This window comes from Rhinolophus sinicus, linkage group LG12 (genome assembly GCF_036562045.2).
Source record: "Rhinolophus sinicus isolate RSC01 linkage group LG12, ASM3656204v1, whole genome shotgun sequence".
NCBI lineage: Eukaryota > Metazoa > Chordata > Mammalia > Chiroptera > Rhinolophidae > Rhinolophus > Rhinolophus sinicus.
This window is the reverse complement of record NC_133761.1, coordinates 42466665-42481043: the sequence shown is the minus strand read 5'-3', so window position 1 is coordinate 42481043 and position 14379 is coordinate 42466665. Positions and strand designations below refer to the sequence as shown.

The 14379-nt window shown below is 52.5% G+C and overlaps 1 protein-coding gene across 1 annotated transcript in view; it reads left to right on the top strand.

Annotated features, from left to right (window-relative positions):
* PGBD5 (piggyBac transposable element derived 5) overlaps positions 1-14379 on the top strand; it is a 79900-nt gene that overhangs the window by 54461 nt on the left and 11060 nt on the right. The window contains exons 3-4 of the mRNA XM_019757370.2: positions 1911-2045; positions 14072-14252. Coding sequence (XP_019612929.2) covers positions 1911-2045; positions 14072-14252 — 316 coding nt within the window. The remainder of the gene's footprint in view (positions 1-1910; positions 2046-14071; positions 14253-14379) is intronic.

The following is a 14379-nucleotide window of genomic DNA, read 5'->3' as shown; positions in this document are numbered from 1 at the left end:
GGGTAGCTGAGAAGTGCTGGGCAGGCTGCAGCCTGGAGCAGGAGCTGATTGTCCGGTGGTTTGGGGAACTGGGGACAGCACACTGCTCTGTCCTGCGTGTAGTAGTGACCTGTTCAGACTTTATTTAAGGACCAGAAGTTCTGCTCTGGTGAGGCACATGAGGAAATATAAATGTGCAACTGAGTACACCTTAAATACAAGTGCAGTGCAGGCACGTGGCTGTTGGAGGATGAGTGACGGACGTCTCTACACACTCCCCTCCCCCGCTCCACTCCCCCACCCAGCGAGGCACTTGTCCATTTTGCTAAAGTGGTTCCCAGTGGGGCTGTGAGTGTTTTACAAGCCACACAGAGCCTGCGAGTTCAGAAGCAGGCGTGAGCCTGTGAGCCTCAGGGCCAGGAGCTTCTCCACCCGTGCCTTCAGGAGCAGGAGACAGGGAAGGCCGGCTTGTCCCCCACTGCCAACGACGAAAGCTGAGGGGGCAGTATAGACAACTAAGAGCGAACACTACTTTCATAGACTTGAAGGTGACCTTAACAGAAGAATGGACGGATACGTCCACATCACAGGTGGTGAGTATTGTCCTGCCCTCTGCCGGCCAACCACATTCTGACACCACCTGGGAGCTTTTGAGAGGCAGAGACGCAGGCCCTGCCCCAAATTTACTGAATCAGTGTCTGCATTCTGGTGACTAGTTTGTTCATTGAAGTTTGAAAAGCACGATGGAGAGCAGGGATGGTACACTTCTGTCAATGACCAGAGAGTAAATATTTTCAACTGTGTGGGTCATATAGTCTTGTGTTCCAACTTGTCCGTTCTGCCATTGTAGCCCCAAAGCAGCCATCAACATGTATGTGAATGAGCACGCAGGTTCCAATAAAACTTTATCTATACCAGACAGAGGGGCTGGACTAGATCGTAGTTTGCTGGCCCCTGATCTAGAGCTGTGTGTTAAGGTCTTGGAATCATTGTTTCCTACACTTCCCATTTAAGTGACTACAGACATACACGCCAATTCATAATCAAGTTTGATGGGCGAGGGAAGTGTACCAGACTCCTAAAATTTACCCAAAAGTCTCCCAAAAAAGCTTTAACTTGAAGAAACAAAACTTTGACCACCACTTGGAGCCTATTTTCGTAATGGCATTTCTTTTTACTTTATTGTCTTGTCACTGAAAAAGTCTTGTAACCATGTTGTCAAGAAGGTGAAATGGGTGAAATGAGTTTAAACTCACCTTGGGATCCCATGTGAGAAAGGACATCGTGACCGGGGGACAGCCAGAGGCTGGGTCATGGCAACAGGGATCCGGGGTGATTTCAGGAACGGTTTCTAAAAGGGAGTGTCCAGGCCAGGAAGAAAAGCATCATAGCCAACGTGAGAGCTGTCTGAATACCTAAACAAATCGTACGTTTTTCTTTGTTTCTCCCAGGGCAGAAGCCAGATCAGTAGGTTTAGGTTAAATGTAGATAAACTTTGAGTCAGTGAGAGAAAGAACTTCTAGCAGTTGGAGCCATCGTCCATCAGTGGAAAGGTCTTTCAGGAAAGGAAGTGGGTGCCCACCACCAGGCATGTCCAGCAGAGGTCAGGACCCCTGCTGGACATCCCTCTGCCAAGTGGGAGGCTGGACTGGGGACCTTCGGCTAATCATGATGGTGATAATGAACATTATTATTTCCAGTTACTAAGTACTGCTACATGTCGGGGCCTGTGCTACATGCTTTGCTCCCAGTTGTTGCTCAGTCCTCCCAAACCCTGGTGTAGATGTTGACATCACCCTTTCATAGATGAGGACATTCAGGATCAGAGAGGTAAAGTAACTTAGCCAAGGCCACACAGCTGGTCAAAGGCAGAGATGAGATTTGAGCTCACGCTCCTCCCATGATGGTCTCCACCTTCACTCTCCCGGCAGGTGCTACATGAACCCCTGATAGACGAGGACCCTGTGTTCATCGCCACGTGCACGGAGCGCGAGCTGCGGAAGAGGAAGAAGCGGAAGTTCAGCCTCTGGGTCAGGCAGTGCTCTTCCACTGGCTTCATCATCCAGGTGAGGCCCGGCCAGTGAGCGCTGAGAGCACAGCGGGCAGCCAGTCTGCCGCTCACGTGCCCCTTTCACTGTGTGTCGCCCCGATGCTCCACTGAGGCTGGGGCTGGGCCGCCCCCTCCTCCCTGGGGCCCTGGCTGGCCAGCGCTGTCCCCTGCCCACTCCAGCCTCTCTAGGTAAATAACAGCGGTAAAAACACTGACCTTGACTCAGGCCCTGGCAGTGTCGGCGGGAGGCTTCACTGAAACAGCGGTCACAGGCGGGACCACTACCTCCCTGAGAGCATGCTGTGTGGCAGCCCCAGGCCAGCACCAGCCCCTCACCTGCTCCCTGCCTCAGCTCACACCAGACACATGGGCGCATATTTCATAAGAGGTGGCTGAGCTGTGCTCCAGGAAATGTGTCGGACTCTGAGCAGCCAGGGGCAGCCAGGGTGCAGAGGGCTCGAAAGGAGCAGATGGGGCCTGGTGACAACCGGAAGGTGACAGACACCTAAGTGATGGCTTCTGGCCTCAGCTGGTTTGTCCTGCCCTGTGACTTGGGCACCTTCCCCCATTGGTCACAGCTGACCCCTCACACAGCCCTTGCTTGGCTGCAGCCCCAGGCCCAGGGCACATGGTTTTGTATTCCCCCCTGCCCCCTGCCCCCTGAGCTGGAGGAGAATTTCTAAGACTCAGCCAACCACCTCCTCACACATCCGCTCAGAGCGACAGCAAGGAAGGTGCACGTGCTCCAGGTAGAGCACGGTCCCCCTGTTCCCTGTAGGCCTGGGGGACCTTCAGAATGGGCTGGGGCCACGGTCTCCAGCTGGGACCTGGCCTGAGTCTGCTTGTACACAGGCGTCAGGCAGTCACCAGAGTGGGCCTGTCCCAGAGCGGGATTCGCTCCAGATGTGCAGCCTGGGCCGTCTGTCCCTGCACAGCATCCAGTGGCCCTGCCACCTCTGTAATGTCCTTTGCAGTGACACTCCATGGGGGCAGGGAAGTCCAGCATTGTGCCAGGTAATGGGCTGTGACAACGTGGCCCTGCCTTCTCTGAGCTCTGCCTGTGTAGCTTTTGAGTAAACGTTCATGTTTGGGTTCTGTATGCATCTCCGTTTCCTGTCGACCGTAAACTTGGTGAGTTGCTAGAAGTCACATCCATTACCGAGCAAGGCCACAGACCTCTCTCAGTCCAGGCCCTGCCCAATGTCTACAGAATCCATAAAATCCCATCGACAGAATAAAAGGCTTGGATAGGCCTCTTTTATTTCTAACATGATTGTAGGAGGTTTTGCGGCAGCATGAAGGTTTGTATTCTGAGGGCAGAACTGGGGCTGGCAGCTCCCATCCAGAGGCAGCCAGCTTCCCACCGTCGCAGGGGCAGCTGTGAACACACCTGCTCACAGCGCCGAGCACGGGAACCGTCACCCTTGAGCTGCAGCTGTCCCACGGTGGAGCAGCAGCAGCTTTCTCAGTACCCCGTCACTCCCCCCAGTTCACCCCTTTGTTCCTGGGTCCAGGTGAAGGTGCCGATGGCAGGCAGCAAAGCAGGGAAGGGACACCCCTGCCTGTAAGGAGCCAGGAGCCACTGAGGAGCAGTGTGGCCGGAGCGGCTGTGTTTTTAGCATCAAGGCCCTTTTCTTGGCTCTGCAGATCCGAGTCCTGGTTTGACAGCTTGATGGGCCAGGGTGGGGGGAGGCAGGGGGGAGCAGTAATGTCGCCCCCCATCTCCTCCATGCTCATGTCAGCCTGTGGGGGACGGAGGGCATTTCTCCCGCTTCCCAGATGAGGTGCTTCAGCTCGCAGAGGACGTGCCGCTGGCAGACGCGGCACCTCATGCTCTGTGTCCTGTGTGGTGTCCCACCTCGGTCCTGAGTGACAGCAGCGGCCCAGCTCTTGCTGCTTCCGGGGGGAACTTAGCGAGGTCCTGAAATTGCCCTGGATCTTAGTGTCCTTATCTGCAGAGTGAAGGGATGGGGTAAATTAGTCGATAAGGACCCTTCACTGCCAGATTCTGTGATTGTCCTCTTTGCAGATGTCACATGTAGGGTTGTATACACACGAACATTCTCTGCGTTTTAGTCACGTCCTTTCTTCTCCTAAATGACTTTCCACCAGAGAAGCCCCGTCACTGAACCTCAAAGATACTCTGGCCAGGCTGCTGTGTGGGTGATCCTTTGCCATCCCGCTGTCCCCTCACTGGTGGCAGAGGCTGCCCAGCCCTGCCTGAGGTGGGCGTGTGCACGGTGCCCCTTTGGTGTCTCTGCCCTGACCGGGAGGAAATGTCCAGGCTGGGTTACCGAGTCCTATGGCCCCGTGAGCCCAGAAGCTCACCGCTGGCCTCTTGTGCTGTTTGCTATGCATTGACATAATCGACAGGGGTCTGTCACCAGGGTCTGCAGTGCTGACTCTCCAGCCATTTGGCCGTACACTGAGATGGTATCCTGAACGGACCTGCAGGTTTGCAGGTGTGTCTCCAGGAGAGACCAGGGTTCTGCTTTGGCTTTGTAGTTGCATTCTGCTGAGACAGAAGCTTTTGCTGGCCAGACTGCTCCCTTCTGAAGTAGAGCCGCAGTGAGGATTAGCTCTACTTCACACTCTGTATCGGGCTAAGAGAGGAAAAGAAATTCCAAGTCGGTTAGTGATTTCTCAAGTGGTCCCAGAGGTGGTCAGTGCAAACAGCTGGTCAGGCGCTCCATGTGACCAGCTCGTGTCATCTGTGCTTCAGAAGTGGCGAGTTTATCTCCACGGGCATCTGGATGAGGGGGGAAAGCCAACAGCTAGACCAAGACAATGCTCTCAATGATGGTGTTAGGAGAATTCCTGGGTTTTTATAGGTTTCAGTTTCTTGGGTTCACTTGAAGGGGAATCTTAGAATCAGATGAAAGTGGTTAAAAGTGCTATGTGGTTTCCCCCATGAAGAAAATGTCGTCCCCCCTTATCCGTGGGGGACACGTCCGATGACCCCCAGTGGATGCCTGAAATCACTGATAGTACCGAACCTCTATAAATTATATTTTTTCCTATACACATGCAACTGTGGTAAAGTTTGATTTATAAGTTAGGCAGTTAGAGATTAACAACAACAATAATAAAGTAAAACAGTTATAACATTATATACTGTAATAAATGTTGTGGGAATGGGGTCTCTCTGTCTCAGAGTAAGTATCTTATTGTCCTGTCCATACAGTGTGGAGACGCTGGACAAAGGGATGATTCATGTCCCAGACGGGACGGACTGAGATTTCATCGCACTACTGAGAATGGCGTGCAATTTGAAACTTAATGAATTGTGTATTTCTGGAATTTTCCATTTAATATTTTTGAGTAACTGAAACCACAGAAAGCAAAACCATGGATCAGAGGGGACGACTGTATTTGGTAGGATGGAAGTAGAAAGAAATTAACTGTCATTCTGAGAGTACAATAGGTAGGAAGTAGAACGTTCCCAGGAGAAAAGAGTGTGAGTCAGACCCTCGTGTATATGCCGTGTAAATGCTGTCCTGCTCGTAACGGCCCGTCTGTCCACACATCTCCTCCAGAGCTCCTTGCAGCAATCCCGAACGTGCCGCACCGGCTCAGCAGGTGAACGGCCTCGCAGCTGGCGTGTAGACTTGCCCTGCAGGACCTTGGTCCACGATGTCCATCTAGTGTCTGGCCACACACCAGAAACTTGCACTGAGTCAATATGTGAAGACTCCACCACGCAGGGCTCAAGGCCTAAGGAACAATCAAATGAGGCCACCACGCTGCTCTGTGAGGTAGATTACCACCTGTGAGACCCGGCCTGGGGTGTCTGGTCACCTGCTTATCTGTGACAGGAGGAATGACACGCATGTTGTGTATTGTGGGGGTTAAAAGGAAAGGCACGTGCCTGTCCTCAGGAGCGTATCTTTTTTTTTTTTTTAATTGGGGAACAGTGTGTTTCTCCAGGGCCCATCAGCTCCAAGTCATTGTCCTTCAATCTACTTGTGGAGGGCGCAGCTCACTGTCCCATGTGGGAATCGGACCAGCAACCCTGTTATTCAGAGCTCACGCTCTAACCAACTGAGCCATCCAGCTGCCCCAGGAGCGTATCATTTTTCAGTGGTAAAATACACATAACATAAAATTTACCATTTAATCATTTTTAAGTGTCTAGTTCAGTGGCATTAGATACATTCACAGCGCTGTCCACTCACCACCGCCCTCCAGTTCCACAGCATTTTTGTCATCCCAGACAGCTGGGGGACATACACTGTCACGTACAAACTGTATCCACACGAGCCAGGGCGCCCTCGGACACCGTCAGTTCTGCAGGAGCTCAGATGTGGGGTCACTGGTGCCTGGGTCTGCGTGAACATTTGGGGCTGTGTCCCCGAGCTGTTGCACTTCCCCTGGTCAGCGTCACCGTGGTCTCTGTGTGTTGTGCCCGTGGAACTCCAAGTACGGAGAGACGAGTGGTTGGGACAGTGGATGAGTTTCACCGCACTCGGTCCCATCGTCATCTGTCTGTGTCCCCGGGCAGCTCTGTGGGACACCACGAGCCCGTGTGAGTGTCCACTCTGCCTCACTTCCTCCTTGACCTGGCCTTTCCGGCTTTACCCCCTGACATCAGGGCTCAGAGGGTGTGATAGTTACTTTCATGTGTACATTTGGCTGGGCCATGGTACCTAGATATTTGGTCAGGCACTATTCTGGGTTGTCTGTGAATGTATTTTTTAGATGAGATTAACATTGAAATCAGTAGACTTTGAGGAAAGCAGATTGCTCTCCATCATGTGGGTGGGCCTCACCAAATCAGTTGAAGCCTTAGTAGAAAAAAGCTGAGCTGCCCTGAGGAAGAGGGAATTCTGCCAGCAGACGGCCTTTGGATGTAAACTGTGACTCTTCCCTGGGTCTCCAGCTGCTGGCCTGCCCTGCACATTTTGGATTTATGAAGCCTCCATAATCACATGAGCCAGTTCCTCAAAATAAATACCTCCAGGTAAATAGATCAATCAATCTCTATATATCCCCATCCTATTGGTTCTCCTGCAGAAGAATTCGCCGTAGTCTGGGCTCATGCGGCCTGTTTGTTTCTCAGGGTCACTGCTGTTGACCAGCCTGGATTCTGAGTTCCCAGAGGGCCAGGTCAGTGGCTTCTTCAGCTTTGCTTTTCTAGACCCCAGGGGGTTTTCTGTCTTTTCCTTTTTTAAGAATGAAGTCTAGATAGGTCCCTATTATCAAGGAGTTTACAAAATGGATAGGAAGGTAAGCTCCCCACCAATGAAAACCAAAGTGCAGGTTGTTTTTCACCATACTTTCGTGGAGTTAGAGTTAAGCTTGGCACTGAAGACCCACAGGTAAATGGAGCCCTTGCTGCCTCTCTAGTAGGAAAGGTGGGCGTATTTTTGGGCATTATTAACAATACCCGTCTATGCAGTGTGACGGGTACAGTCCTGGGGGTGTGCGTGGAACGTTATGGGCTGTAGGAAGGAACCTGCAGGCTGAGCGAGGCCCCCGAGGTGTGTAGAGCAGAGTGTGTGATGTACCTGTGAAGAAGGTGAGCTGGGACTGCAAGGGGTTGGAGGGACTGGAGGGGAGCCAGCGTCATTCACCGCAGGCCATACACTGCGGCTCGTCCACGGAGCACCAGACAGCCTTTGAGAAGTACCCTTCCTTACACAGGATGACTGCAGCTCCCAGAGATGAAGTCTCTTACTCCGAATCTCAAGGCTGATAGGTGGTGGCAGAAATGGGAGCCAAAGGGTGGCTGGCTCCCCACTCTGCCACCTCTGCTCCCAAGGGCAGAGGAAGACACACAGCCACCCAGCTCAGGGCTGTCACTGCACACACGGTGTCCACGTGGAAAGTATTCTCTGACTCACCCCTGCCGTGTCCCTTTCCGGAGAATCGGGTTATCCATGCTGTGATTGTCCCTACACTGAACAAGCATCAGGGCGAATGGAGGCCCCTTTTCCCTCCGAAGTGCCCACAGCCGGGCATACACAGCTGTGATCTCTTGCAGGGTCTAGGTTTTTACCAGCAGTGGAGTAAGCAGGCCGGGGTCGCTTATAAAGTGAGGCTCAGGAAATCCTGAGACGTATGGCTCCTTGGGCACGGGACACCCTGTGCTGCGCGAGACCACAGCTGACGCCTTCTTTTTTGGCATGGCCACTGCCACTTCCTGATTAGACTGGTACCCTCAAGAGTTCTTGAGCACTTGAAATGTGACTAGTATGACTGAGGAGTTGAAGTTTTCAATTTACTTAATTTTAGTTGACTTAAATTAAAACGGCCCTTTGTCTAGAGGCTACCGTGTGGAGCTAAAGCCTTGCTCTAAAATATCATTTCTACATATAGCACATTCACTTCAAGACAGTGGCCATGTAAGGTCCACAGAGTCTTATCCTTACAGAGGAGGAAACCGGGGCTCAGAGCCAGCAAGCCACTTACCCCAAACTAGCTAAGCTGGAAGCGCCACACCCGTGCCTATCGAATCCAGCACGTATGCCCCCACTGTCTCCTTGTGGGAGACTCAGTTCCTCTCATGGTGCATGAACTTCATTTAAATTTTACAGCTGTCGTGAGTGGCCGTCCCCCTAGACGTTCCAGGTGGCACTACTCCATGAGCTCGTGCTGTGTTGTTTCCGTGAGGGAGACAGTCACTCATGCTGTCTGCCGCACTGCTGGGGGTACGCCCGTCACCTGCTGCCTGTACAGCTAGCAAATGAGAGATCCAAGCAAAGGACCACAGTCCCTAATGAGTGACTTCCCTGCCCCCGCCCTGCCCAACAGTGGAGGAACCTGCTTCCTGATTCTTTTCTGTTCTGAAAGAGAAGTAGGGGATCTGGTCCAGACCAGTGTACTGAACCCGTTTTTCCCGAAGATGGGCACCAAAGCCCCAAAGCGACAGCTGAGTGTGTCTCCATGGCATCTGAGCCCATCGCTACTGCAGGTGCCACAGTGTCCCTGACAAGTTGGGGTGCGGTTGGCGGGATGGAGCCAGGCCCCAGCTCTCGAGGTCTTGCGGCATCTCCGATGTAGGGTCAGATAGTCACTTGTTACGTGTGCCCCTAAGGTGTTGTACTACGAGGTTCTTTCTGTTTTATGTCAGTATAGAACACACATGAGGAGTGTCCTGGGCAGAGCGTGATGCCCCTCCATCCTTTTCTTCTTGCAAGTCCTCAATCTAAATGTCTAAAACTTAGTGAGTCATAGGAGCACAGAACGTGTTTTAGGAAAAGTGAAGAGCTTGACAACTGAAAGATACATTTTTCTGCCCTGAAGATACTTGTCAACCAAGCTTGTAGCTCAGAGAATAAAAGTGACTACAGCAAATCCCATGTCCCCAGTGATGGGAGACCACGTGCTGGTGGGACTGCGTAGTGTGCTTGTGCTGCCATTCTAGGTGTGCGCAGCGGGAGAGGAGGCTTTGGAGAAGCAGACCAGCCGTCTGACACTTCCAGAGCACAGCAGCACAGTGTCGGTGTGCGGATATGTGCTGTCACCGATCTCAGGCTGCTGGTCAGTGGGCTTTCCAGTCCGCACACAGCCATTGGCATCTCGTTAGCAGTTGTAGCAATGGCGTGTAGTTGGGAAAAGATTCCGTTGGAGAGGATGATATTTTTCGTAGGCTCACAGATTTATTCATCCCGCTAAGGGGTACAAGTTGACATCTTAGACCAGCTAAACTTACTCAGGCAAAGCAAACGCAGACCCCTGGGGCACTGGACCAGCGTGGCCACCAGACTGAGCGGCACCTGTCATGCTTGGCCGTTTCTGGGCCAGGTTTCCACTGTCCTCTTAACAGTTCTCGCTAAATCCTGCCCCTCGTGTGGGGCTTTTGAGGTTACTATTTCCTTATATCACCGATTTAAACGTAGATCCTATTTTTATTCACTTTTAAAATGCACTCCTTATTGTATAGCACTGAGCGCCACAAATTGGGGCCCCTCCTTGTATTCTCATCACTGCCACCGTTGGCCTCAACCTTCTTCCAGGTTCCTCCTGGGGGCAGGAAGACCCTTTATTCCATATGTCTCCCCTCTGTGATGGAGCAGCTGAGCTCTCGGGAAGAGACTGGCTGGCATGTGGGAAAGTGGCAGTGTTCACACGTGCCTGTGGGGACAGACTAAGCCAGATGGTCCTGTAACAGGGCGTCATCGTCATGTCCCTGGTTTTGGGGGCAGCGTGTTCTTCTCAGGAGAGCAAGAGGCTAGCCACGGCCTGGCAGACGCCCCCATCTTGAGGTGTGTGCTTCACAGTGTGTTAACAGTGTGTTAACAGTGAGTTAACAGTATACATTAGCTGTGTATTAACAGCCATGAGATGGGTTTGGGGCTCTCCCAAATGCTACAAGTTCCAAACGCACCCCTGCATTTTCTTTCATGTGGCACAGTTTCCCTCAGAAGGATTGTATCCAATTCGTATCCCCAGCAGTGACGAGAGCCCCCAAACCCTCTCCGATGCTGTTTGGGTTTTTGGGTGGGGAGGTATCGCTGTTGGTCGCCATCATCGTACATGGATGTCCACATGTGCCAGGGAACGAAGTGGAGAGCGTCATCACTCTTCATAAAGGGGGAGCACCTGTTTGTCAGCTACAGTGCGTGAGTTCTTCCAAGCCGTGCAAGTAATGTGGTCTTGTGGGTGATAGGCAGAATTCTGAGGTGCTCACGAGATTCCCACCCTGGTGAGTGTGCAGCTCTCCTTACCACCCAGACTCTGAGCTAGCTGTTGTTGTGAAGGGGTCTGGATTTTGCGGGCATAAGTATGGTCCTAAATCCGTTGATCTGAAAAAATTGTCTTGGGTCGGCCTGGCCTAATCAGGGGAGCCTTGAAAAGGACCCGGGCTCTTCCTGGCGAAGGGATTTGAAGGGAGACGGGCAGCCTGAGGGGCGGTCTGCACTGCGGGCTTTGCAGATGGACTATGTGGTAAAGAGTGCAGGCGGCTTGTAGGAGCTGAGAGCAGTCCCCGGCCCACAGGTAGTGGGGACCTCAGTCTGCAGCCACAGGGAACAAGCTACTGAGCCTGGACGAGAATGGTGAGTGGGTGGTTTCAGCCTGGGGCCACCCCGAGCAGAAAAACCGCCCATGCTGTGATTGATAAATGGGATTCTTTAAGCCTCTGAGTTTGGGGTAATTTCTTGCGCAGCAAAAAAGCAACAAATATACAGAGTTCTCTAAATCTGAGTGTGGATATCTGTACAGGAACACCAGCCATAAACAGCAAAAAAGCAACAAATACACAGAGTTCTCTAAATCTCAGTATGGATATCTGTACAGGAACACCAGCCATAAAAAGAGTGCCCCAAGTTGTGTGAGGAGAGGACAGCTATGTGTGTCAGTGCAGAAATAATTTGTGACACTGGGTTTTAAATAGTGTCGCCATGGGACCCTTTGTGTTGGGATGGGAACAGGGCAGTTATCTGCTGTGGTCAGTCACCCTGAGGTGGCATGTTCAGACTGCGCCCTCCAGGCTTCTGTCCTCTCGTGAGTCAGGGCTGCACGTTCATCAAAGGGGGGCATTGTCCTGTGTGCCCCTTTGTTGGCACATCCGCAGGCGACGTGTGTGTGGTCCTGCAGTCCTGTGATGCTGACACACTCCCCCACATCTGAAACTCAGACCCAGGTGAACACCAAGGGGTGTGAAGGAAATCTTGAAATCTCAGTCAGGAAGGACCTTGACAGCTGCCCAGCCCAGCCTGCAGTTGGTGTTCAGACCTTCCGCGTGGCCATCTGCTTGTCCTGCAGCCTCTCTGAGGCCACCCGTTCAGTGTTTGGGCTGCTCTGAGTGTCAGGAAGGGCTCTGGTGCCAAGTCGGTCTGTGTGCTTACCTGTCTTGTGCATTCGCCCTGGTTCTGCCTTAGAAAACCTTTGTCGTCACTGCAGTCCAGCTCCCCTGACAATTGCTGTTGATTCTTCCGTGCCCCCCACCCAGGTTTAGCCTCACCTCGTCTGTTATTGGCTGACTGAACCCCGATATTTGTGTGTTGAAGTCCTAACCCCAGGACCTCAGAAAGTAACTGTATTTGGAAATGGGGTCCTTAAAGAGGTGACTAAGATAAAATGAGGTCACTAGGGTGGGTCCTGATCCAACAAGACCAGTGTCCTTATAACAAGAGGCTATCAGGACACAGACATGCAGAGGGAAGAGCATGTGAGGACATGAGGAGAAGACGGCCGTCTGCACTCCAAGGAGAGAGGCTCAGAGGGAACCAGCCCTGCCAACACCTTGATCTTGGATGTCCAGTCTCCAGGACTGAGAGGATTTTCTGTTGCTGAACCTGCCCCATCTGCAGTCCTTTGTAATGGCTGCCTGCATTACATGAGCAGACTGCACCAACCCCCACACTTCTCTTTACACCTTGTCGTGAATTGACCAGGGAAGAATAAGGTGGTCACCGGCCTCGCTGACGACGCAGGCCAAGGTCCCAGGTCCCATGGCTCCTGGCACTGTGGTATCCAGTTCTGACCATCATCCATCTCCAAGGTTTTGTTCTGGTTTGTTTCCTAAAAGTGTTCTTGCCAAGTCACATTTTTGCATCCTATACTCGATGCAGCTAAGTTTTTGAACTTGGTCATAGCACTTCACCTTTAACCCTGTGAAATGTTGCCTGCCTCAGGCTGCGTGTGCCCCATTCTGGGTGACAATACTAGGCTTGGATGGAGGATTTCTTTCGAGTGACACATTAGATAAAACTAACTGTCCCTCAAGTGGATTGTGGGACACACCGTGCCCAGCGTGTTATGAGAGTTCAGGTAGGGCATCTGGGAGAGGAGGCTGTGGGTCAGAGCTGGCCTCAGGTGCAAAGGCCACAGGAATGGGGCTTGGCTGAAGGAGAGAAGATGGCTTCTAAGAAATGTGTTCGTGCTCAGCCAGAATCACATGTGGCATGTGCCAGTGATGACTGGCTCCTCTACCTCTATCAGATTCCTTCTGGAAACTGAGGTGGTAAAGGCAGAGAGACCCCAAAATGAAACATGAGTTACCCACAAAAACATTCTGTGTTATTAAGGCATTGCCTGCCCCGCTCCCCGAAGACGCTTTGGCTGTGTGTTTGGGACAGGATTTGCCCTCAGAAGGTAAGTGGCTTTGAGGATTAGACCTGCATACACCTGCCCTGGGACTATCAGACACTGTTTTGTGAGTGATTGTCTGAGGTCATTTGACCAAGGACAGGACTGTGGACGGCCCGGGTCCTCCCTGTGACCAGCTCGGGTTTCTTCAGGCGAGCATCACTGGCGGTTTTCACGGACAGTTCTGCCCTCAGCAGCTCTGTGCCTCAGAGGACATTGGCCTCATTGCCCCCAAGCATCAGGTGTGGCGCTGGGACAGACACAGGGGGCACTATTAGCCTGTGAACTGCAGCAAAGGCACCCAGAACATTCCACGGGAAGAAGTATTGTCCCCAAGGGGAACAGTAGTTAATGCCTGTGTGATGACGTTTCGTGGCTCAGTCAGCTCTAGGGAGGGTCACACACTTGAATCCACTCCCATTTCTTTTGCATTCGTGTGATGGGTTAGAAACTGCTTACTCTTTGCTGGTCCTGGGGCCTCTCTGACACTTTAATCCGGATCCCATCTCCCCTCTCTAGTGTGGGGTGGCCACTGCCTTTCTGCCTGCGTGGTGGTTACCGTGAAGAATACAGGAAATGATAACATGATGTTTTTTGTGAATTGAAAAGCTGTATTCAAATGAAAAGAGCACGATCACTTTATCCTCCAGGTGACACAGCCTTACTGTTATTTATTGTGCACTCAAGTCACTCCTGTGCTTCAACACTGGGGCATGTGTTTGAACTGCCCTCCGCGGCCAGGTTCACTATTTATAACCATTTGTCCTTTTTCTTCCCCACCTTGACGGTTCCAAACTGAAGAGCCTTGTGCCAAGCCAGCAGCTGCCCAGGTTGCGGGGTGACCTTGGGCCTATGCGGGCTAAGGAGATGGCAGGGGTGGCAGGGGCTCAGAGAGGGGTGGCTTTCCCACATGCTCCAGCCCAGTGACAGAAGCCTGCGCTTCCCGAAGCTTTGGGCCTGGCCTGACACTGCTGTGAGCTCACTGACCCCTGTATGTTTCTGTTAAAGATTCACGTCCACCTGAAGGAAGGCGGAGGCCCAGATGGGCTGGATGCGCTGAAGAATAAGCCCCAGCTACACAGCACGGTGGCCAGGAGCCTGTGCCGGAACGCGGCCGGCAAGAACTACATCATGTTCACGGGGCCCAGCATCAGCAGCCTGGCCCTGTTTGAAGAGTTCGAAAAGCAAGGTTTGTCCAGTGGCGGGCTGGTCTGCGCATGCGCCCTGCTCCCCTGGAGACGTGGCGGGAGAGGCCTGGGGTGCAGGGCTTCCTGAGGGCACAGATCCTTCCAGCCCACAGCCCACCTGGGCCCTGG